The sequence below is a fragment of the Marmota marmota genome, unplaced genomic scaffold (genome assembly GCF_001458135.2).
Source record: "Marmota marmota marmota unplaced genomic scaffold, marMar, whole genome shotgun sequence".
NCBI classification, from domain to species: Eukaryota; Metazoa; Chordata; class Mammalia; order Rodentia; family Sciuridae; genus Marmota; species Marmota marmota.
This window is the reverse complement of record NW_025999984.1, coordinates 40,243-59,389: the sequence shown is the minus strand read 5'-3', so window position 1 is coordinate 59,389 and position 19,147 is coordinate 40,243. Positions and strand designations below refer to the sequence as shown.

The window sequence follows — 19,147 nt, the reverse complement described above, 5'->3', positions numbered from 1 at the left end:
CTCATTTCATCACCTAATCAGTGTAAACTCCAGAGTCTCATCATCTGAATCAGGTCCAGGTAGAGATGAGGCTCCTTGAATTAACTGATGTAAGTACAGTTCTCTACACACATTTCACAGAAATCCATCCTGTGAACTAAAGAGAAGACCTGTGTGTACCTGACAAACCTAATATAGTGGTGGGGAATAGAGGCTGGTCCCAGGAAATCCTGGCTCTTTTTTGATATGAGAAGGCTCCAGGGACTCAGAAATAGAAAAAAACCTATAAAATTTCTTTGGACCACAATAACTCCTAAGGAAGTGACACCCGTGGAATTTTTTTTTTTTTTTGTCCTAATACACCTTTCCTTGTCCCAGAGCTTTTCTGACATGGAACTTCCTAGATATGAGGTGTCCTCCAAAAGCTCATGCAAGACTTTAGGGGGTGATGTGATTAGGTTATGATAATTATAACATAATTAGTGGACTAAACTGGGTGATAATTGTAGTCAAGTAGGGTATGGGTGGAGGAGGTAGGTCACTGGGGCATGTGCCTTGAGGGTGTATATTTTGCCCCTAGTGAGTGGAGAGTTCCCCTCCCCCTGCAGTTCCTGATTGTCATGTTCTTGGCTGCTTTTCACCTCCACATTCTTCTGCCCTGGTGTCTGTCTCACCACAGGCCCAAAGCATGGAGTTAGTTATCTATGGAATAGGACCTATGAACCTGGAGCCCCTCCCTTATTTTATTCTTATTAGGTCTTTTGGTCACAGTGACTCAAAGCAGACTAAAGCACTTTCCAATTTTGAATCAATAAGTTTTGGGGATGTACCCCCTCAATGAATTGGGAATACACTTTTGCTGCTTAGAGAAGGAAGCTGAAGGTCAGATCTCCCACCCTTACAAGGCTCTAAAGAAGTTGGGTACAGAGACGCCCACTCAGGCCTATCCAACTGCAAGATCACTATGTCTGCATAAGGACATTTCCTGCCTGTGTCACTTCCATGCCTCTTCTTTTAAAATTAGGCTAATTTTCAGGGATTTTGGAGATGGGACTTATGAAACAATTAAGTTTCTCCTATATTCCTTCAAAGCTAGCTTTGAATAAAACCCATTTTCCTTCCAATTTGATTTCAAAATTTTCTGGAGCAGAGAGCATTATGATCTGGCTTCTTTCTTCCCAGGCAGTATTACATCTGCCCAATAGCAACATGACAGTGAATATTTCTGCAACAATGAGAATTATAGCCTAACCTCTTCCTCCCCAGGCAGGACATAGTGCTGCCTGGTAACAATCTGGTCATTCTTGAATGTGTTAATGGAGAGAGAGAGAAGGAGATGAAGAAGGAGGATCTCTTTATTATGCTGTGGGACAACAGTATTATTGGTTTGGGGATGCACCTTTTTTCTTTCATCCCCTTTCCTCTCCTCTCCTCTGTTATGTCCATATTAGCCTCAATTATCTTCCACAGACCCCCATCTCCAAACAAGCTTGCCTTGAACTTGCAATTCTCCTCCCACTGCTTCCAGAGTAGCTGGCATTACAAGGTTGTGCAACAAAGCCTGATGTTTTTTTGTCTTTTATGTCTCAAGTAAACTTCTGAATATGAGGAATTCATTTATAATAACAGTCTCAGTATTAAGTTAGTCTATGTTATTTGCTTCTGCTGTGTTGTCTTTCCTTGTTTTCATTGCATACTTGGTAATTTTTTATTTGATGCCACACATTATTCACTCATAGGATGAAAGTCCCTTCTAAATACTCTGTCTGAAGTCTGGCAAACAGTTAGGCTTTCTAGCATGGACAATGGGAACAGACATTTTTTTTTTCTGGCCCTATATATCGCTAGGTACCATTATTTCCTCTTATCCTTGTCCTTGGATGGTGTCCTTATGTGTGTGTACTAATGAACTGAGGACACAACAGGTGCCTTTTAGACCACCAGTGCTGTTAGTTTCATCAATGTGCCTTCATCTTGCATATTCTGCTGTTTGGCCTCTCCAAATACAGATCTCTGTTCCCTCAACTTCCTGAAGCTTCTGGGCTGTGTAGGGCTCCTTCTTCCTGTGTTGGGAACTGAATCCAGGAAGGAAGATGGACAATTGGTAGCCTCGCCTCTTTCACTCTCTTTCCCTCAGAGACTGCAATCTCAGTAATACTTGTCTGAATGCCTTTCTATCTTTTCATGTTTTTATGAATGTCTAGTGTTCCTTACTCTAGTATCAAAGCAAACATCAACAAACTGACCTTATAAAATGATTTCCGTAATTTTACTTTTAAAAAAAATATATTTTTAGTTGTAATTGGACACAATACATTTACTTAATCTATTTGTTTTTATATGGGGCTGAGGATGGAACCCAAGGCCTTTCACATGCGAGGTAAGTGGTCTACCACTGAGCCACAACCCCAGCCTCTAATTTTACTTTGTAATAACTAAATTTGAAATATGACTAGGTCACGGTTAGTTTCCTACATCTTCAGGCATTTTGAAGGTTATCAGATTTTTCTTTATACATTAAACTTTTTACTATCTGTTCTCTCTTCTGGTTTCTCCTTCATCTTCTTGTTTCCTTTTGTACTGAATTGTGTATATTGTTTGACACGTTGGTTAAATGTGGATTCCTATAGAAATTGTTGTTCCCTCCTTGAAAATTTGAGTCAATTTTCAACCCAGGGCCTTTATAAAACAAAATCATGGCTTAAAGTTATTTAACCCAATTGGTAAAACCAATTAGGGCAACAAACCTGTAGGGATCCAAGGAGGTGGTTACAAATTTTGCAAAATAGTAATGTTTCTTCCTTTTTAAAATTTTTTTTTCTAGTTTGAGGTAAATTTTCTAAGAACTCTTGAAAAGTGAGGGAAAACAGATTTTCATTTCTTGCTTAGAGGACATAAATCTTTTGTTTCCTAGATTTAATGGAAATCCAGAGTGACTGAAATTCAGACTATCTGAGGATCATTACCTGTGTACTTGTTGTGATTGAATGGTGAGTGTTACCAAAGCCCATGTGCCAGAGGGTTGATCTCTGGGTGGTGCTACAGGGAGATGATGAAATCCTTGAGAGATAGGGCCTAGTGGGAGGTCCTTAAGACACTGGGGGCTGTGTCCTTGAAGGACAATGCCAGACACACTCCACCTTCTTTTTCTCCTGGTGAGAAAGTGAGTGGTTTTAGTCTGTCCAGTGCTCCCAACATGATGTGTTGCCCCACTACAGGTGTGAAGTGGCAGGACTAATCATGGACTTCACCCTATAAAACTGTGAGCCATAATAAACCTTTCCTTTTAATAGTGAATTATCTCAGGTATTTGGTTACACTGACAGTAAACTAACAGACACAGCAGTATAACTTGTGAGTCTAAGAAAAAGCTGAGATTCCAGATTTGGCAAATGCCTTCAGGATAGGAGTACTTTTCTCCATAAATTCCTGCCTCCATGTATATATTCAGTAAAAGAATTACTATCTTACTTATACATCTCTTCATTGATGCTTTTTTCATTTTGTGTCTTTTTTTTTGGGGGGGGGTGATTTTAGTGGAAGAGGAAGCCTTGAAACATTGTTACTGAAAACGAAATCAACATGTACCGATTCCTTCCTGCTGTTAACCTGACACCAGGGCAGCCGCTGGAATGCTATTCTGTCTATAGCAATGCTACTTATAAGTATACTATGTGCACTAGCAGTGGGTTGTGAAATGTTTGCTGTTATTCCACAATAAGACACATACAGAAAGTGAGAGTAAGGGGCTGGGGATATGGCTCAAGCGGTAGCGAGCTCACCTGGCATGCAAGGGGCGCTGGGTTCGAACCTCAGCACCACATAAAAATTAAAAAAAAAATAAAGATGTTGTGTCCACTGAAAACTAAAAAAATAAATGTTAAAAAATTCTCTCTCTCTCTCTCTCTCAAAAAGAAAAAGAAAAAAAAAAAAAAGAAAGTGGGAGTAAGGATACCTCTACCACACCTTGTTCAAGACCCACACTGCCAACAGCGATGCCGACAGCGTCAGCCTGGAGCTGCGCAAGCTGGATGGCACACTCCTCTCCTTCACAGCCAACTTCAAGAATGATGTGAAGATCTTCCACGCCCTGATCCTGGGGGAGCTGGAAAAGGGGCAGAGTCAATTCCAGGCCCTCTGTTTTGTCACCCAATTGCACCACAATGAGATCATCCCCAGTGAGGCCATGGCCAAGCTGCAGCAGAAAAACCCGCAGGCAGTGAGGCAGGCTGAGGAGATGCGGGGCCTGGAACAGCTGCACATGGACATCGCTGTGAACTTCAGCTAAGTGGCCTGCTGAGTCCCCATCTTCACAATGCATGCGCTGAGGCCGCAGATGCCATTTACACGTGCCAGGAGGATGTCCGGTTCTGGCTGGAACAAGGTGTGGACAGCTCTGTCTTCTATGCTCTACTCAAGGCATCTGAGCAGATGGAACTGCCTCGCTGCAGGCTGATGGGGGACCGTGGGAAGCCCTGCACCTGCTGCCATGGCCTGAGCCTGGCCTGGTACCCCTGCACGCTCAAGTACTGCCACAGCCGTGAGCAGCCCACGCTCTAAAGTGTGGCATCCGAAGCTGCCAGAAGAACTACATCTTTGACTTCTATGTGCCCCAGAGGCAACTGTGTGTTTGGGATGAAGACCCCTAGCAGAGCTGCTCTGGGCCCTGACACCAGAGGAGGTGACAACCCTACCTAAGGCCTTAAGTTCCCTTCCCCCACTCTGGCCCTGAAGCCTAGGCCTGCCTGTGAAAAGGAGTGGGACAGCAGGGTCATTCATGAAGGCAGCCCCCTCCCACCCTGTACCTTCCTTGGGGGCAGGGAGAGACAAAGCTAGTTCTCCACATTTGCCCCCTTCCCCTCCTCATCTCCCCTGAAGTGTTCACTTTCAAGCAAGCAAAATGTGACAGCCTAGAATTCAGCTCTTCAAAGGTTTAGATCCTAAAAGGAGTCTCTGCCCATTAACCCATCTCCCCACTCACGACTAGAAGGAGCTGGCCTTGCCACGCCTTCCTATTCCCCACCAATGAAAGGATTGCACCCCCAAAGGTGCTCTTGGGGACCCATGTCACAGCCCCTGTGCCAGATCCCATGCATTCTTCTTTCTGAAGAGGCCAGGCCGGATGTGGGGCTGAGCAGATGCCTACCACCCCTGATACTGACCACATGTGCCTTTCCCCAGACCTGGACTTTGCCCCTGGAGTGGGCACCTCCTCTTCCTCCCTGTAAACAGAAATATTTTTGTAAGGTTCTGGGGCAGGGAGGGAGTATGGAGTACAAGAAAAACTTGAATTCCAGATTTTTAATACAAAGTATTTGTCATTTGTACCATAACTAAAAGTTTTAAATTTTTACTTGACACACTAAAAAAAAAAAAAAGACTCACACTGCCTAGGAAAAGATGCATATTTATATAAAGCCCAGTGTCTCAACAGCACATCTCCACTGAATGCCTCTAAAGTTTTCTCAGTCTTCTCTGTCAGTTTTCCCTTCTCCATTGATGCAACTCTTATCTTGCAGATTACAGAGTCACAAATTTTTGGTGTTCTTACTTCCTCTTTCTCATACCCCAGATTAAGCTCATTAGGAAGTGCCAGAAAATCCATCGTCAAAATGTATTCAGTATCCAAATACTTTCAGTATTTCCTCTGCTCAGACTCCAGGTGAAATGACTGACACCTCCAGCCTAGGACTGACTAGTTCCCCACAGTTTCCCTGCTGCCTTGCTTGTCCTCCTGTCTCAATTCAGTTCTCAGCTCAGCAAAGTGATGCTTTGAAAAGATGCACCAGGTCTGTCTTTGCATAAAACTGCTTCACTCAATGCAAGATTCCTTTAGTCAACCTCCAGATCTTCAGTGACTTGCTGTGCCTCTGACCTCCTCTCAGTGACAGATCAGGAAGTCTCAGATCCTTGCTGTCCCCAGAACACACACACAGGAGGCTGCCCTGGTGTATTTTCATGAGATCTTCCTCCAAATATCTTCATGACAAATTCTTTCATGTCCTTTGAATCTTTCCACAAAGCTCATCTTGCTAATAAGTCCCATGCTGAGCACCCTAATAAAACAGCTATCTTCCCTATCCAACACACTCACTCTGATACCTTTCCTGAATCATTCACCACCTCACATGAACACTGTCCTCATTTACTGTGTTTAGAGTGTATCTTCTTCCTCTTTCCTATAGAACACAGGCTCTATAAGGGTGGCTGTTTGGGCTTGTTTTCAGTTTCCTTATGTATCCTGGATACAAAATGTGTGTCATCTACTCAGTACTCAACAAATGAGAGCTGAATGAATGTTCAGTGTCAGCCCCTCCCTCTTCTAGAGACACCATCTTTATTAATGGAGCCTCAGACCAAATGCTGCTGTGGCATCTGCAGCACAAGGCTTCTCACACTGAGGTCAGAGTCACTGGGCTTTTCTCACACATGCTGCTCTCCTTCCTCCACACCAGCCCTCCTGCACTCCATAGCACTCACATGTTTTGATCTTCAGGAAAGATGATCCTTGACTAATGGGTCATAATTTCCAGCTAAAAGAAACCTTTATAAAACTCTGTTTTATCAATCCAGGAATCTGAAATGGAGTAGTAGAGCTCAGCGCAGTGAAACTGCTGAGTAGAGAAGATGGGACACTAGGAGGAATTTATCTAAGATAAGAAATCATGATATTCTTCCTCTCTACTATTCTTATAATCTGGTTCCTTTAAAAGTACTGGAGAAATGGTGGAAAATACAATACAGGAAACTGCTCTGAGTTTTGTTGGACAAGGACAGGAAAAAGGACTTCTGCTTCTGTCAAAGATGAGAGACAGCCAGAAGAGAAGGAGACTAGAACTCACACTTAATAACAAGAACAGGGATCATTCTCTGCAGAAACAGAGAAACAAACAAACAAACAAACAAAGATAAGAGAAGGTCAGACTTGTGTTTGAGCATATTCTAACCCCATCACATGAGCCTCTGTCATCAGAGGTCCTGGTGGGATGAAGTTTAACTGAAGGGACAATGACCAAAGAGCAGGGAAGATGATCCAGCTGAGGAGTGACCACATCCATGCCCAGGACGTACTGAGTGCAGACTGTGCCACCTTGTCCACCCTCAGCTCTTTCAACCCTCTCTTGTCCTCACCTGCAACATCCTCAGCACAGCAAACATGTGGATTCTCAAGGTTTCAGGTTTTATTTTCTCTCAGAAATTTTAGGACACCTCTTTTCATTTAACTGATCCATCAACCACATTTCATGGCACAAATTTGAAATACAAATCAATATCCAGATTCTGTTTTTCAGTAGGGAAATAAGAAGCTATAGCCCAGGGGAACAAAGCCAAGTGAAGAATGGAGATGTTCCAGCCCCACATCTGGTATACAGGAAAGTTGACTGAAGAAGACAACATAAAGGTATGGGGATGGGTCTTGATACTCAAGGAGAGGTTCTTCTTTCCATTTCCTTACTTTAAGCTGATAAGAACACAGACACATAGATACAATTCGATGCCAGTTGCACAAAAAGTAGTCGGGACTTCTTGAAGTTACAGTAGGGAGCAGGAAGAGAACCAAACAAATCCTATGTCACTTGGCCACACAGAAGCCTGCTCACACTAGAAAATAAAATATTAGGAGCAAATTTATCTCAGTCTTTCTAAGTGGAGACACTCTGAATGAACCATTACATGCTCAACATGTCCAAATACAGAGAGGCCTGTAACCCAAGAGTTTCCCCATGCTTCAATTCCATTCCCTCTTCAAGTATTCCCAGGTCTCTCCTTTTTAAGCAGCAAGGGACACATCAGAGCCCTGAGCACTGTCATTACCCAGGAACAAAAAGTCATCCTGGTCAGAGCCCAAGGAGATGTGGCTAGTGGAGGAATTATGGGATGGATCAGCTCTCCCATCACTCCCTTCTACACTACCCAGAAGGTCCCAGGGATCATTGTTCATAAAACTTATGGGCAGCTGGAGCATAGGTCCCTTCTTTTCCATCTGTGGGAAGAAAACATCCTGTGAGAGAGCAGATTGGAGGCAGGTCTTAGAGGTACTCTTATTTTCTGGACCTCAGGAAAGTTTCCAGAACTGTGACTGCAGATGTAGGGAAGGATCAGGACACAAGAAGAAAGGAGATGGGTAAAGATGGAGCCAACAGCTCTCCTGGGTGTCTGTCCTCAGCAGGGAAATTCCCTGGTGGCCTCCAAATGCTGGGAATCATGTCACATCATCACAAGTTTCAGGAGAATAAATTTGTCCTATATTTTCTACCTGCTTTACAAAGAATAAACAGGTTCCTAGGCTGAGGAAACATATGTGTGAAGATATTACTTCTCTTTAAAAAGGTAGGGCCTACTTCTCCCAAGTGCTTGAAATCACCAGTGGGAGAAAAATTCAGACCTTGCATTTTCCCTGTGTTTTTCTTCTTCCCAAAAACAAAAGCTACCACAGCTCCAATGACAATAGTTCCAAGGACAACCAGACCAGCAACAGTTCCCATGATGGGGATGGTGGACTGAACAGGTGGCTCTGGGAGAGGAAGTGAAGTTAGATGAAAGGCCCTGATCTCCAGCTCTCAGTCCCTATCCTGCTGAGGGTCTCCGGAAAGCCTCCTGCTTTCCTGACAACAGGCTCTGTGCCCTCACCCCCTCCTTACCCCATCTCAGGGTGAGGGGCTCAGGCAGCCCTTCATGATGCACATGGCATGTGTATCTCTGCTCCTCTCCAGCAGGCACCTCCACAGCTGCCCATTTCTGGAAGTTTCCATCCCCTGCAGGTCTGGTCTCCACAAGTTCCATGTCCTGGGTCTGGTCCTCCCCATCTCGTTGCCAGTTCAAGGTGATCTCCTTAGGGTAGAAGCCCAGGGCCCAGCACTTCAGAATGACATCCCCTTCAGGGCTAGGGTGGTGAGTCACATGTGTCTTTGGGGGATCTGAGTGAAAGAACAAGGAAATTCAGACATTTGGACATTACCTCCAATGGGCCACCATCCAGAGAATGGTCAGCACAATTAGGGTCAGGGAGGGAACAAGCACAAAACCTAGACATAAGCTTGGACTCATTCTTCTGGCATGATGTCTAAAATTTGTATCAGAAAAGAAGTTATACAATAGAAAAAGTAATGGTAAGGAAAACAGAAGAACTCTAAGAGCATTAGCTATCAATAAAGGATTTCCCAAAACTGAATAATAGGAATTCCACAATGAAAGCATCAGATAAAGAAAGTAAAGCAGGTTGCCTCTGGGAATCAGAAAATAGGGCTTTGGAAGATTGGGATAATTTGTATTTTTACCAAGCCTTGTAGAAATATTTTAAATTTCAAATACATCCATGGTTCCACTAGAAAAATTAAAATTCAGTGTTTAAAAAGACAACGTGAGAGAATAGACTCAGATATCACTCTGTGAGGTATATCAGAGGAATGGGCAGTGCTCAGCATTGTGGCATATACCTATAATCCCAGTGGCTTGGGAGGCTGAGGCAGGAGGATCTCAAGTTCAAAGCCAGACTCAGCAATTTATTGAGTCCCTAAACAAGTTAGAGAGATGCTTTCTCAAAATGAAGAATAAAAAAGGGCTGTGGATGTGCCTCAGTGGCCCTTGAGTTCAATCTCTGATACAAAAATTAAAAATAAATGAGGCAGTATTTAGAGGAAGATGGTGGAATCTGATGGTCATCATTATACAAAATACATGTATGAGGACTTGAATTGGGTGTCAACATACCTTATTTACAAACAGAGATAAGAAAAATTGTGGTATATATGTGTATTAAGAATTGAATTGCAAAAAAATGTACGTATAATGGCATAAATTGGTGTGAACATACTTTATATACAGAGATATGAAAAATCGTGCTCTATATGTGTAATAAAAATTGTAGTGCATTCCACTGTTGTCATGTATTTTTAAAAAATAAATAATAATTAAAACTTAAAAATTAAAACAAATGAGGCAGTAATCAGAGGAAGACATATGATCAGGTGTTAGATTTTTAGGAAGGGATTTTGTTTTATTTACTGAGTTTATCTGTGTTTCTTCTAATGGGAAATATTGCATTATAATTGAATGCAAGAATTAATTTACCCAGAGAGTTAGAAGGTGATGATGCAGGGTAGGGAGGGGCCAATCTTGTTTCCAAATGCAGGGGTGGCCTTAGACAGCAACAGACCATCCATTATCACTGATGTGAAGATGGAGGAGACAGTTTCAGCTGTGGTGAGGGATTATGAGGCAGTTCTTACTTGAGTCCTATTTTATTTCCAAGTGAAAAGAGAAAGTTCATCCTCTGGGATAAGAAGTGGGGAAATAGTACTGGGGTGTGAGAAGGAAGGAGAAGCAGAGAAATGCCCCCTCAGAGGACCAGAGAACCACTGACCTGGGAAATGGCATTGGAAGAGGGCAATGCTGGGATCACTGAAGCTTGTATTCATTATATGAAGGAAAGAGAGAGAGGTAAAGAGAAAGTGCAGCATTCAGGCTGTAGGAGGAGCATGATAAGAGACTAGAAAGAAATAGAATAAAAATTTTCTGGTCTAAATATACGAATTATTTTTAACTTGTCATTTATACTTATCAGAATTTTATAACTTTTCTGTATTGAATATATATTATGGTGATACATCCACCCAACAGGAATACTTTTGAAGAAATGTGTTCTTATTCTATGAAGTCAGTATCACTCTGATACCAAAACAAAGACATATCCAGAAAACAAAACTATACATCAATATGCTTGATGAACATAGATGCAAAAATCCTTAATACAATATTAGCAATCTGTATTAAAAAACACATTGAGAAAATTGTACACCATAATCAAGTGCACTCCATCAAGAATGGCAAGTTTTGTTCAACATATGAAAATTAATAAATACAATACATCATATAAGTAGAACTAAAGACAAAGATCACATGATTATCTTAGTAGATTCAGAAAAAAAAAACCTTCAACAGAATCCAGTGCCCATTCATGTTAAAAACACTGAAGAAACTAAGGATTAAGGAACTTAAAGGGACTTGCTGAGGTAAGTTAAGTAACTATATATGTCAAACCTAAAGCCAACGTCATAGTAAGTGGTGAAAAACTAAAAGTATTTCCTCTAAAATCAGGAATAAGACAAGGATGTTCATTCGTGTTCAATAGGGATGTTCATCCCTATTCAATGTAGTACTTAAAACTCTAGCCAGAGCTATTAGGCAAGAGACATAATTTAAAGGAACACAAATAAGAAAAGAAGTCAAATAATGTCTATTTGCTGATGATTTGATTCTATACTTACAAGATGCAAAACACCACATTTCCAGAGCTGATAACTTTAGCTAAATGTCAAGATAAAAGATTGACATACAAAAATCAATATATTCCAATATATTAATAATGGATCTGCAGAGAAATAAATCAGGATAACAATTTCACTCAAAATAGCCTGAAAAAAACAAACAAACAAACAAACAAACCTGAGAGAACATCTAAACAAGAAGGTGAGAGATGTCTTGAAATATTACTGCTCAAAAGTCTTTGGAGGGCTATGGATGTGGCTCAATGGTACTGTGCTGGCATAGCATGCAAGAAACCCAGGGTTCCATCCTCAACATGGCCTCCCCAAAAGAAAACAATGTCTTTAATAGCATAATCTGAGCTTCATGTTAATAACATATTTAGTTGCTTTGAATATTCCAGTACAACAGCTATACTGATTCACTTCTAATGGAAAATGTTTAAAATAGTAACACTTCTAACCTTTGCAGTTCCACTGCTAACCATTTATAGTTCAGCCTGGTTACTTAATTTTTTGTTTTATAACCATGACATGCTATATCAAATTTTCCCTAATTTAAATGTTTTTCCCATTTTAAATTAATTAAGTCATTACATTTTGAGCATTTATAAATATGCAACAATTCAAGGGAAATTCAACAGCATCATTCCAGCATTTGACTTCTTCTCCAACACAAGTCAAGATTAGAAGGAAACTGAGAATTAAGTCATCCTCCATAGTTGGAGATGGCCTTCCTCTAGTACCTGTGGAGCCCATTAATTCAGTTTTGGTTCAGTTCTAGATTCCATAAGAGAAGCGATAGAGGAATCAGGAGAGTAGTGGTGCCCTTCAAAGCAGTGACAATCAATAGGAATCCTCCAAATACTGTAGAAAAAAGAGGTTTAGGATAAAGAAATGCTTGAGACCTGCCTCAGAAGGAAGAGTGATGAAAAAACAGGGTTGGTTACATATTATGCACAATGAAGATGTGGACTTCTTGTTCAAAAATTAGAAAAACAGTACCATTAAAGATATTAAATGTGTTTTTACCTTCCTCTATGGTCTTGTACAGCTTGTTATGATGACAGTTTCTATTTGCTACTTAATACTGTTATAAAGAAAATTAAAATTTTAAATTATTAGCATGCAAAAAAGGAGAAAATTATAAAACACTGAAGAAGGAAATTGAAGATGACACTACAAGTTGGAAAGACTTTCTGCATTCTTGAAGAGGCAGAATTAATATTGTCAAAATGGTCATATTACCCAAAGTGATCTATGGATTCAATGCAATCTCCATCAGAATACCAATGCCGTTCTTCAAAGAACTAGGAAAAATGGTCCTAAATTTCACATGGAAGAATAGAAGACTCAGAATAGTAAAAACAATTCTGAGCAATAAGAGCAATGTTGGAGGCAGCATAATACTGAATCTCAAATTATATTACAGAACTATTGTAACAAGACAGCATGGTATTAGAATCAATACAGATGTGATGACCAATGGAATAGAATAGATGGTACAGAGAAAAAAATCCCCGAAATAAAGTCATTTGATACTTGTCAAACATGTCAAAAAAATACAAATTGGAGAAAACTTAGCTTTTTAAACAAATGGTATTGGGGGGGAAAAGGATATTCATATATGGAATAATGAAAATAAATCCTTCTCTCTCACCCTGCACAAAAATCAACCAAAAGTGAATCAAAGACTTGGGAATTAGACAAGAAGCCCTGCAACTGCTACGAGAAAACAGAGTCAACACTCTAACATATTGATTCAGGCATCAACTTCCTTAATAATATGCCTATAGCTCAAGAAATAAGACCAAGGATCCATAAGTGGCATCGAATCAAAAACCTTCTGCACATTAAAGGAAACAAGAATGTGAAGAGAAAGCCTACAGAATGAGAGAAAATCTTTGCCAGATACTCTTATCGATTAATATTGAGAACATATAAACAACTCAAAAACTTATCAGCAGAAAAAAAAAACAGATAATAAATGGTCAAAATAAATAAAAACAGACATTTCTCAAGAGAAGAAATACAAATGGTAACAAATATATAAAAAAATATTCAACATTCTTAGTAATCAGGGAAATGCAAATCAAAACTACACTGGGATTTCATTTTATTCCTGTTAGAATGGCAATCATCAAGAATACAGATAACAACAAATGCTAGTGAGGATGCAGGGGGAAAGATACACTTAAAACATTGTTGGTGGGACTATAAGTTAATACAACCACTTTGCGAGATTCTTTAAAGTCAATGAATGGTATCACCATATGACTCAGCTACCCAACTCCTTGATGTGTATCCAAAAGAACTAAAATCAGCATTGCCGCAGTCCGGCTGCAGCAAAATAACCGGGGGGTGGGGGGTGGGGGGGTGACGAGCAACTTGTGTAGATTGATACAGCAGGAATGGGAGCCATTTATTGTAGGACAGGAGCGGTATTTATACATTCCAGAGCTTAACTAATTAACATAAACTCGATACAGCAGTTAACCAATAAGGAATCTCTACACTTAATGGCTGGCTTTTGTTACTTCACAAACCACTCCCTCTGGCATTTTGCCAGGCGCCATCCAGACTTGTTTACAGACTCAAACATTTCTCTGGCAAAATGCCAGGTGCCATCCTGACTTGTTTACAGACTCTAACACAGCATATCCTATTGGGACATGTATACCAATGTTTATAGCAGCATAATTCATAATGCATAGGTTATAGAACCAGCCTAGGTGTGTATTAGTTGAATAGATGTAAAATGTGCTATATATAAACAATGGAGTTTTACTCGGTCATAACAAAGAATGAAGCATTGTCATTTCCAGAAAATGGTTGGAACCAAAGAACATCATTCTAAGTGAAACTCAAGAAATTAAGAAGTGAAAATATTCTCTTAAAGGTAAAAAGCTGCAGAGGAAAAAAAATGGAATCAATAGAAGGGAAAACCAACAGAGTAGAAAAAGAGGGATTGAGAGGAAGGGAGAAGGAGAGGACATGGGGAAGTACTAGCAAATGAAATTATCAAATTTAGGTTATGTCCATATCCAGCTATACAACAATGAATCCTGCCTTTGTAATATAAGTATAATGCAGTAACTTAGAAACAATACTAACAGCAGAAGAGAGACCAATAGAGTAGAGCAAGAGGATCAGGGGGACAGAGAAGGAGAGGGAAAGAAGAGATAGTGGGAAATGAGATTGATCAAGTTATGTGCATGTATAATTATATATAATTATATATAATGAATCTCACTATTAGATACAATTGTAACACACCAATAAATAAGAAAAACAAATATGTTGTTATGTCATTTCATCATTGTGCAAGCATCCTAGAGTATACCTCCACAAACACAGATGGCATTGCCTATGACACACCTAGTCTTAGTGCATGATCTGGATATGACCTGTCAAAATTGTCACAAATGAAAAGGATGTTAATGGTATTTATTTTTGAAAATAGAATTTATACGCACACACAAAAATTCAAAGGTACTCCAGAGTATACAAAGGGAAGTTATTCATGTTGCTCCCCATTCCAATGTCATCCCTTGTCCTTCAGTTCATCTAACAAGAAACCATCCCAGTTAGCAATTTCTCATTTCTATTCCCAAAATATATGTCTATTGTTAGTGTTGTTATGTCAGTAAAGACCACAGGCTGGAATATAATATTTGAAGATGACATATTTAATAAGAGATTTGTATCTAGAATACAGAAAGTATCCCCTAAAAACACTTCTCCCAGGAATATTTATAGATGACAGATAAATGCATGAAAATATGTGCAATGTCATTAGTCATTAGGGAAATGCTAACAGAAACTATATACCATCACACACACATTAGTATGTGTAAAATTTTTAAAAACTGGTAATATTACATGCTGATGAACATGCAGAGCAACATTAACTCTCATTCTTTGCTGGCAGGGATGCAAAATGGTATAGCCACAATAGGAGACATTTGACATTTTCTTCTAGAACTAAATGTAAACTTGCTGTACAGCCCAGTGACCATACTCTTTTAGGTCTTTCCCAATTGATTTGAATAATTATGTTCAAACAAAAATCTGCATGCAAATGTTTATAGCAGGACACCTCATAAGTGTGAGCTTCACATAGTGACCTCCAAAGATTACAGTATGGGAAAGGAGGGGGCTAAAAAAATTATTATCACAGAGGAGATTTCTTGGAAGCTCTCAGTTTTCCAGGATATTATCAAGAAAACAGAGAAAATAGTTTGGGAAGAAGAATGAGGAGTCTGAAGGATTCCTTTTGGGAAACTGCTCAAATACCTGTACAGTTCCAGGACTGCTCAGAAACATCTTCATCCCCACACTTGATGCACCCCCTGGATCAAACATCTCTGCCTCACTCCTTCCACAGCTTGGTCCCCTCCAAAGTTGTTCAGACACTTTCAAATGTTTCCCCTATGTGGCTACAAGGCAGAGTACAGAATACCTGAGCTTGCTTTTCCTGTCCTCATCTGGGAAACTGCCTGGTCTATTTGAACTCCCAGATGCTTTACATAAGGGGCAACTTCATACTGTGTCAGTTTCCAGAGTCCCAACTCTTACCACAAACACAGATGAAGTATATTTCCTCCCCATTGAAACCCTCCCTATAGGGTTTCAATCTGAGGCCATCTGGGCCTTAAAGATGACCAAGGTATCTTTTCTCAATATCACAAACTGTTCTCTGGTATCCAGGATTACAGAGGATCACACACAGTGGATTCTCTTGGTCTTCTAGATGTGGCCATGGACCATTGAGTCCCTGACAGTTCTTTCTTCTGCTGTTCCTGGGATAAAGGAGCTCCATTCAAAAAATCAACCCTGGATTCATCAACCTTAGAATGAAGCAGGGATAAAAGGACCCCCTGTAATGTTGGTTTAGGAAGATAAGGGAGCCCCATGAAGATGTTAAAACAAGGAGGAAATCAGGACATTAAGGCAATGGAAGCCAAAGAGGGATTAGCAGGAATTATACTGTAAAAGGCCATGGAAAGGGACAGCCTAGTGAACTTTTTGTTGTTGTTAATTGTTGATGATCTGTCACCAGCATTAGAACTAAGGCATAGCCTGAAATGTTGGCTTTTCTTCCCTTTGTATTTGTGTAATGAGCACTGCACTCCTATAAAATGTTTTAAAATATAAACTATACAAGAAAACACAATCCTAAGTGCTGTGAACACAACCAAGAACAAATCTCTATATTAAACATCCATTTTATAAAAAACAGGGTTTCAATCTGAGGCCATCTGGGGCTTAAACATGACCAAGATATCTTTTCTGAATATCACAAACAGGACTTCACTTCCAGGCCAAGTAACCATCTGGTGACCATGGCTGGCCCTAGTTTGGTTGAACCTGGGACAGCAGCACAGCCTAGTGAACTCTTGTCAGGGAGGGATGGGTTCTGATTGGGGACAGGCTCAGGGGTTTTGGGTTGGGTGCCGGAGGAGGTCTCTGGTTATCACTAGGGTGGTACTTACATAGTTAAGAGCTCTGTCATTCATCAGTAGGCTATAGTACTTTTTAGGCAGTGCTCTGTATTTATAGGTATAATTCAAACACACACATGGGATAAATGGGAAAAGAAGATAAGAGAGGGGAATTGGTTTGGGGGATTTCTCCTCTTCTAGAGCCAGGGCCCCCTCATTCTGGGTGGGCAAAGAATCAAGGAGGAGGAAAGAGTAAAAACTGTACCACATGATGAAGTGTTCTACCCTGGTTCCTCATTCTGGGGTTCCAAGAGTCACCCTCAATGTGGTATGATGTCATGGTTCTTTCCAAGTCTGGCCCCAGGGAACCTGCATTAAGCCTTGGCTTCTCAGATATCTTAGTCAGTGGGAGCTTCTACTGGAAACTTGGGCTTTTACTGGAAGTTGGCAACTTTTCTAGTGGCCATGGAAAGAATATACCTGGAGGGTCCAGAGTAGAAGTGTCAGAAACTGAAGATAATATTTCTCTACAATCAACCAGGTCTCTGATGATTGTGAACCCATTTTTCTGTCCAGTTTCTCATGTGAAATCTGAAAGTGGTTCTTCTCTACCTCTCCAGACCTCCATTACCCAGGTTTCCAACCACCACATTCCTGGATACCAGAGGTACACCCTTCTCCTGGTTGACAATCACTCATTATCTCTGAGCATGGAGGGCTGCTCCAACACAGCTCTGAGAGTCCAGAACACAGGCATCCTGCCTCTTTTTATTTCCCTTTGAGACCCAACCAGACAAGAGCCTGTTGGCTACAATCCTCATCCCTCATCCCCTTGGCACCTGCATTCCCCCAAATCAATCATCCTGTGATCCTGAATCCAAATCTTATTTTGACCTTTGCTGTGTGGCCCCAGAGTTTGGAGATTGTGGCCTGGGAGCTTCCTGATGTTCCACATGATGCAGTGGCCCACAGCTGTGATGTAGGAAGTAATAAATTCTGGAAGGATTCACTGAAAGGATTTTACCCCTCTGCATCCTGCAACTTGTTTAGGGCTACTCCTTCTGACTGCAGGAGGCTGACATCCCAACTAGTGGTCACATTTTCTCTCTTGGTCACAGACTTGATGCTGTGTCCAGAATGTGGAGAATGCTGTAGAGTTTGCTGAGTGAGGGTCTCCTGGTATGGAATTAGGTAGTAAGTAGCCACCCATATATGCATGAACAAAGAGGACCCCCAACCACATCCAGGAATACCCATACGTATCCTACCTTATACTCAGATTTAAGGTGTTCTGGTCCTTGTAATTATTCACACATATCAAGTGTTTGAGTATTTATTATGTGCCTGGCCTTATTCCAGGCACATGGAAGAGACATCGAAACAAACCAATGTAACAAATCCTGCCCTGGTGGAACTTACCTTCAGATAGAAGACACAAACATTAATAATAACATGCCTGTAGTCAAAATTAGGAGCATCAGAAAGTAGACTGATTTAGAGAAAAAAAAGCAAAGTAGGGAAGATAGGGGGAGATGGTTATCATTTTTTATGATTATCCTCAGCATAGGCTTTACTGTGAGGTGACACTTGAGCTCAGTCTGAAGGAGAAGGGTCAGTGAGCCCCATACTTATGAGGGATGGGAACTTTTGACTCACTGAGGGTAGAACCAAAATCAAGGCATATGAGCTGTAATATAGAGGAAAGGCTTCAGTTGGGGCTTTAGGCAAAGGAATGACTGGAACCTTTAGCTAAAGGGAAGCATCCTTGTTTTTATCCCAGGATTCAAGGCTGGTTCAACATATGCAAATCAATAAATGTAATTCACCACATAAGTAGAATTAATTTCCATAGATATAGGAAAAGGCTTTGATAAAATCCAGCACCCATTCATGTTAGAAATGCTGGAGAAACTAGTGATAAAAGGAAATTACCTAAACATTATAGAAGTTATTTATGACAAACTCAAGGCCTACATCATCCTATATGGAGAAAAACTGAAAGCATTTTTTTAAAAATCAGAAATGAGACAAGTTGTCCACTCTTACTGCTCCTATTCAACATATACATGAAACTCTAGCCAGAACAATCAGGTAAGAAAAGGAAATTAAATAATATAAATAGGAAAAACATCAAATTATCTGTTTGTGGTTGGCATGATCCTATATCTAGAAGACCCCCAAACTCCACAAGATTATTTCTAGAGCTGATAAGCAAATTCAAAGTAGCAAGGTACTATATAACATATATACATCAATAGTTTCCCAATACTCCTTTAATAAGAAAATGATCAGGAACACCATCCCTTTCACAATAACCTAAAAAAAATATACTTAGGAATAAATCTAAAAAGGAAGTGAAGATCTCTGCAATGAAAACTGAAAATCCTGAAGAAAAAAGTGAAGAAGACCTTAGGATTTGGAAAGATCTCTCATGTTTTTTGCTATACAGATGAAGTGGTA

The 19,147-nt window shown here is 40.4% G+C and overlaps 1 protein-coding gene and 1 pseudogene across 1 annotated transcript; one reads left to right on the top strand and one right to left on the bottom strand.

Annotated features, from left to right (window-relative positions):
* Positions 1–4,628, top strand: part of LOC107160417 — a 36,313-nt pseudogene extending 31,685 nt beyond the window's left edge.
* Positions 4,629–7,750: 3,122 nt separating this feature from the next.
* LOC125617671 (H-2 class I histocompatibility antigen, alpha chain-like) lies at positions 7,751–8,907 on the bottom strand (the record flags this gene model as incomplete). The annotated part of the gene is made up of 3 exons (XM_048805994.1): positions 7,751–7,981; positions 8,322–8,494; positions 8,622–8,907. Coding segments are annotated over 3 exons (690 nt in total), but the record flags the coding sequence as incomplete, so codon positions are not given.
* Positions 8,908–19,147: the final 10,240 nt, after the last annotated feature.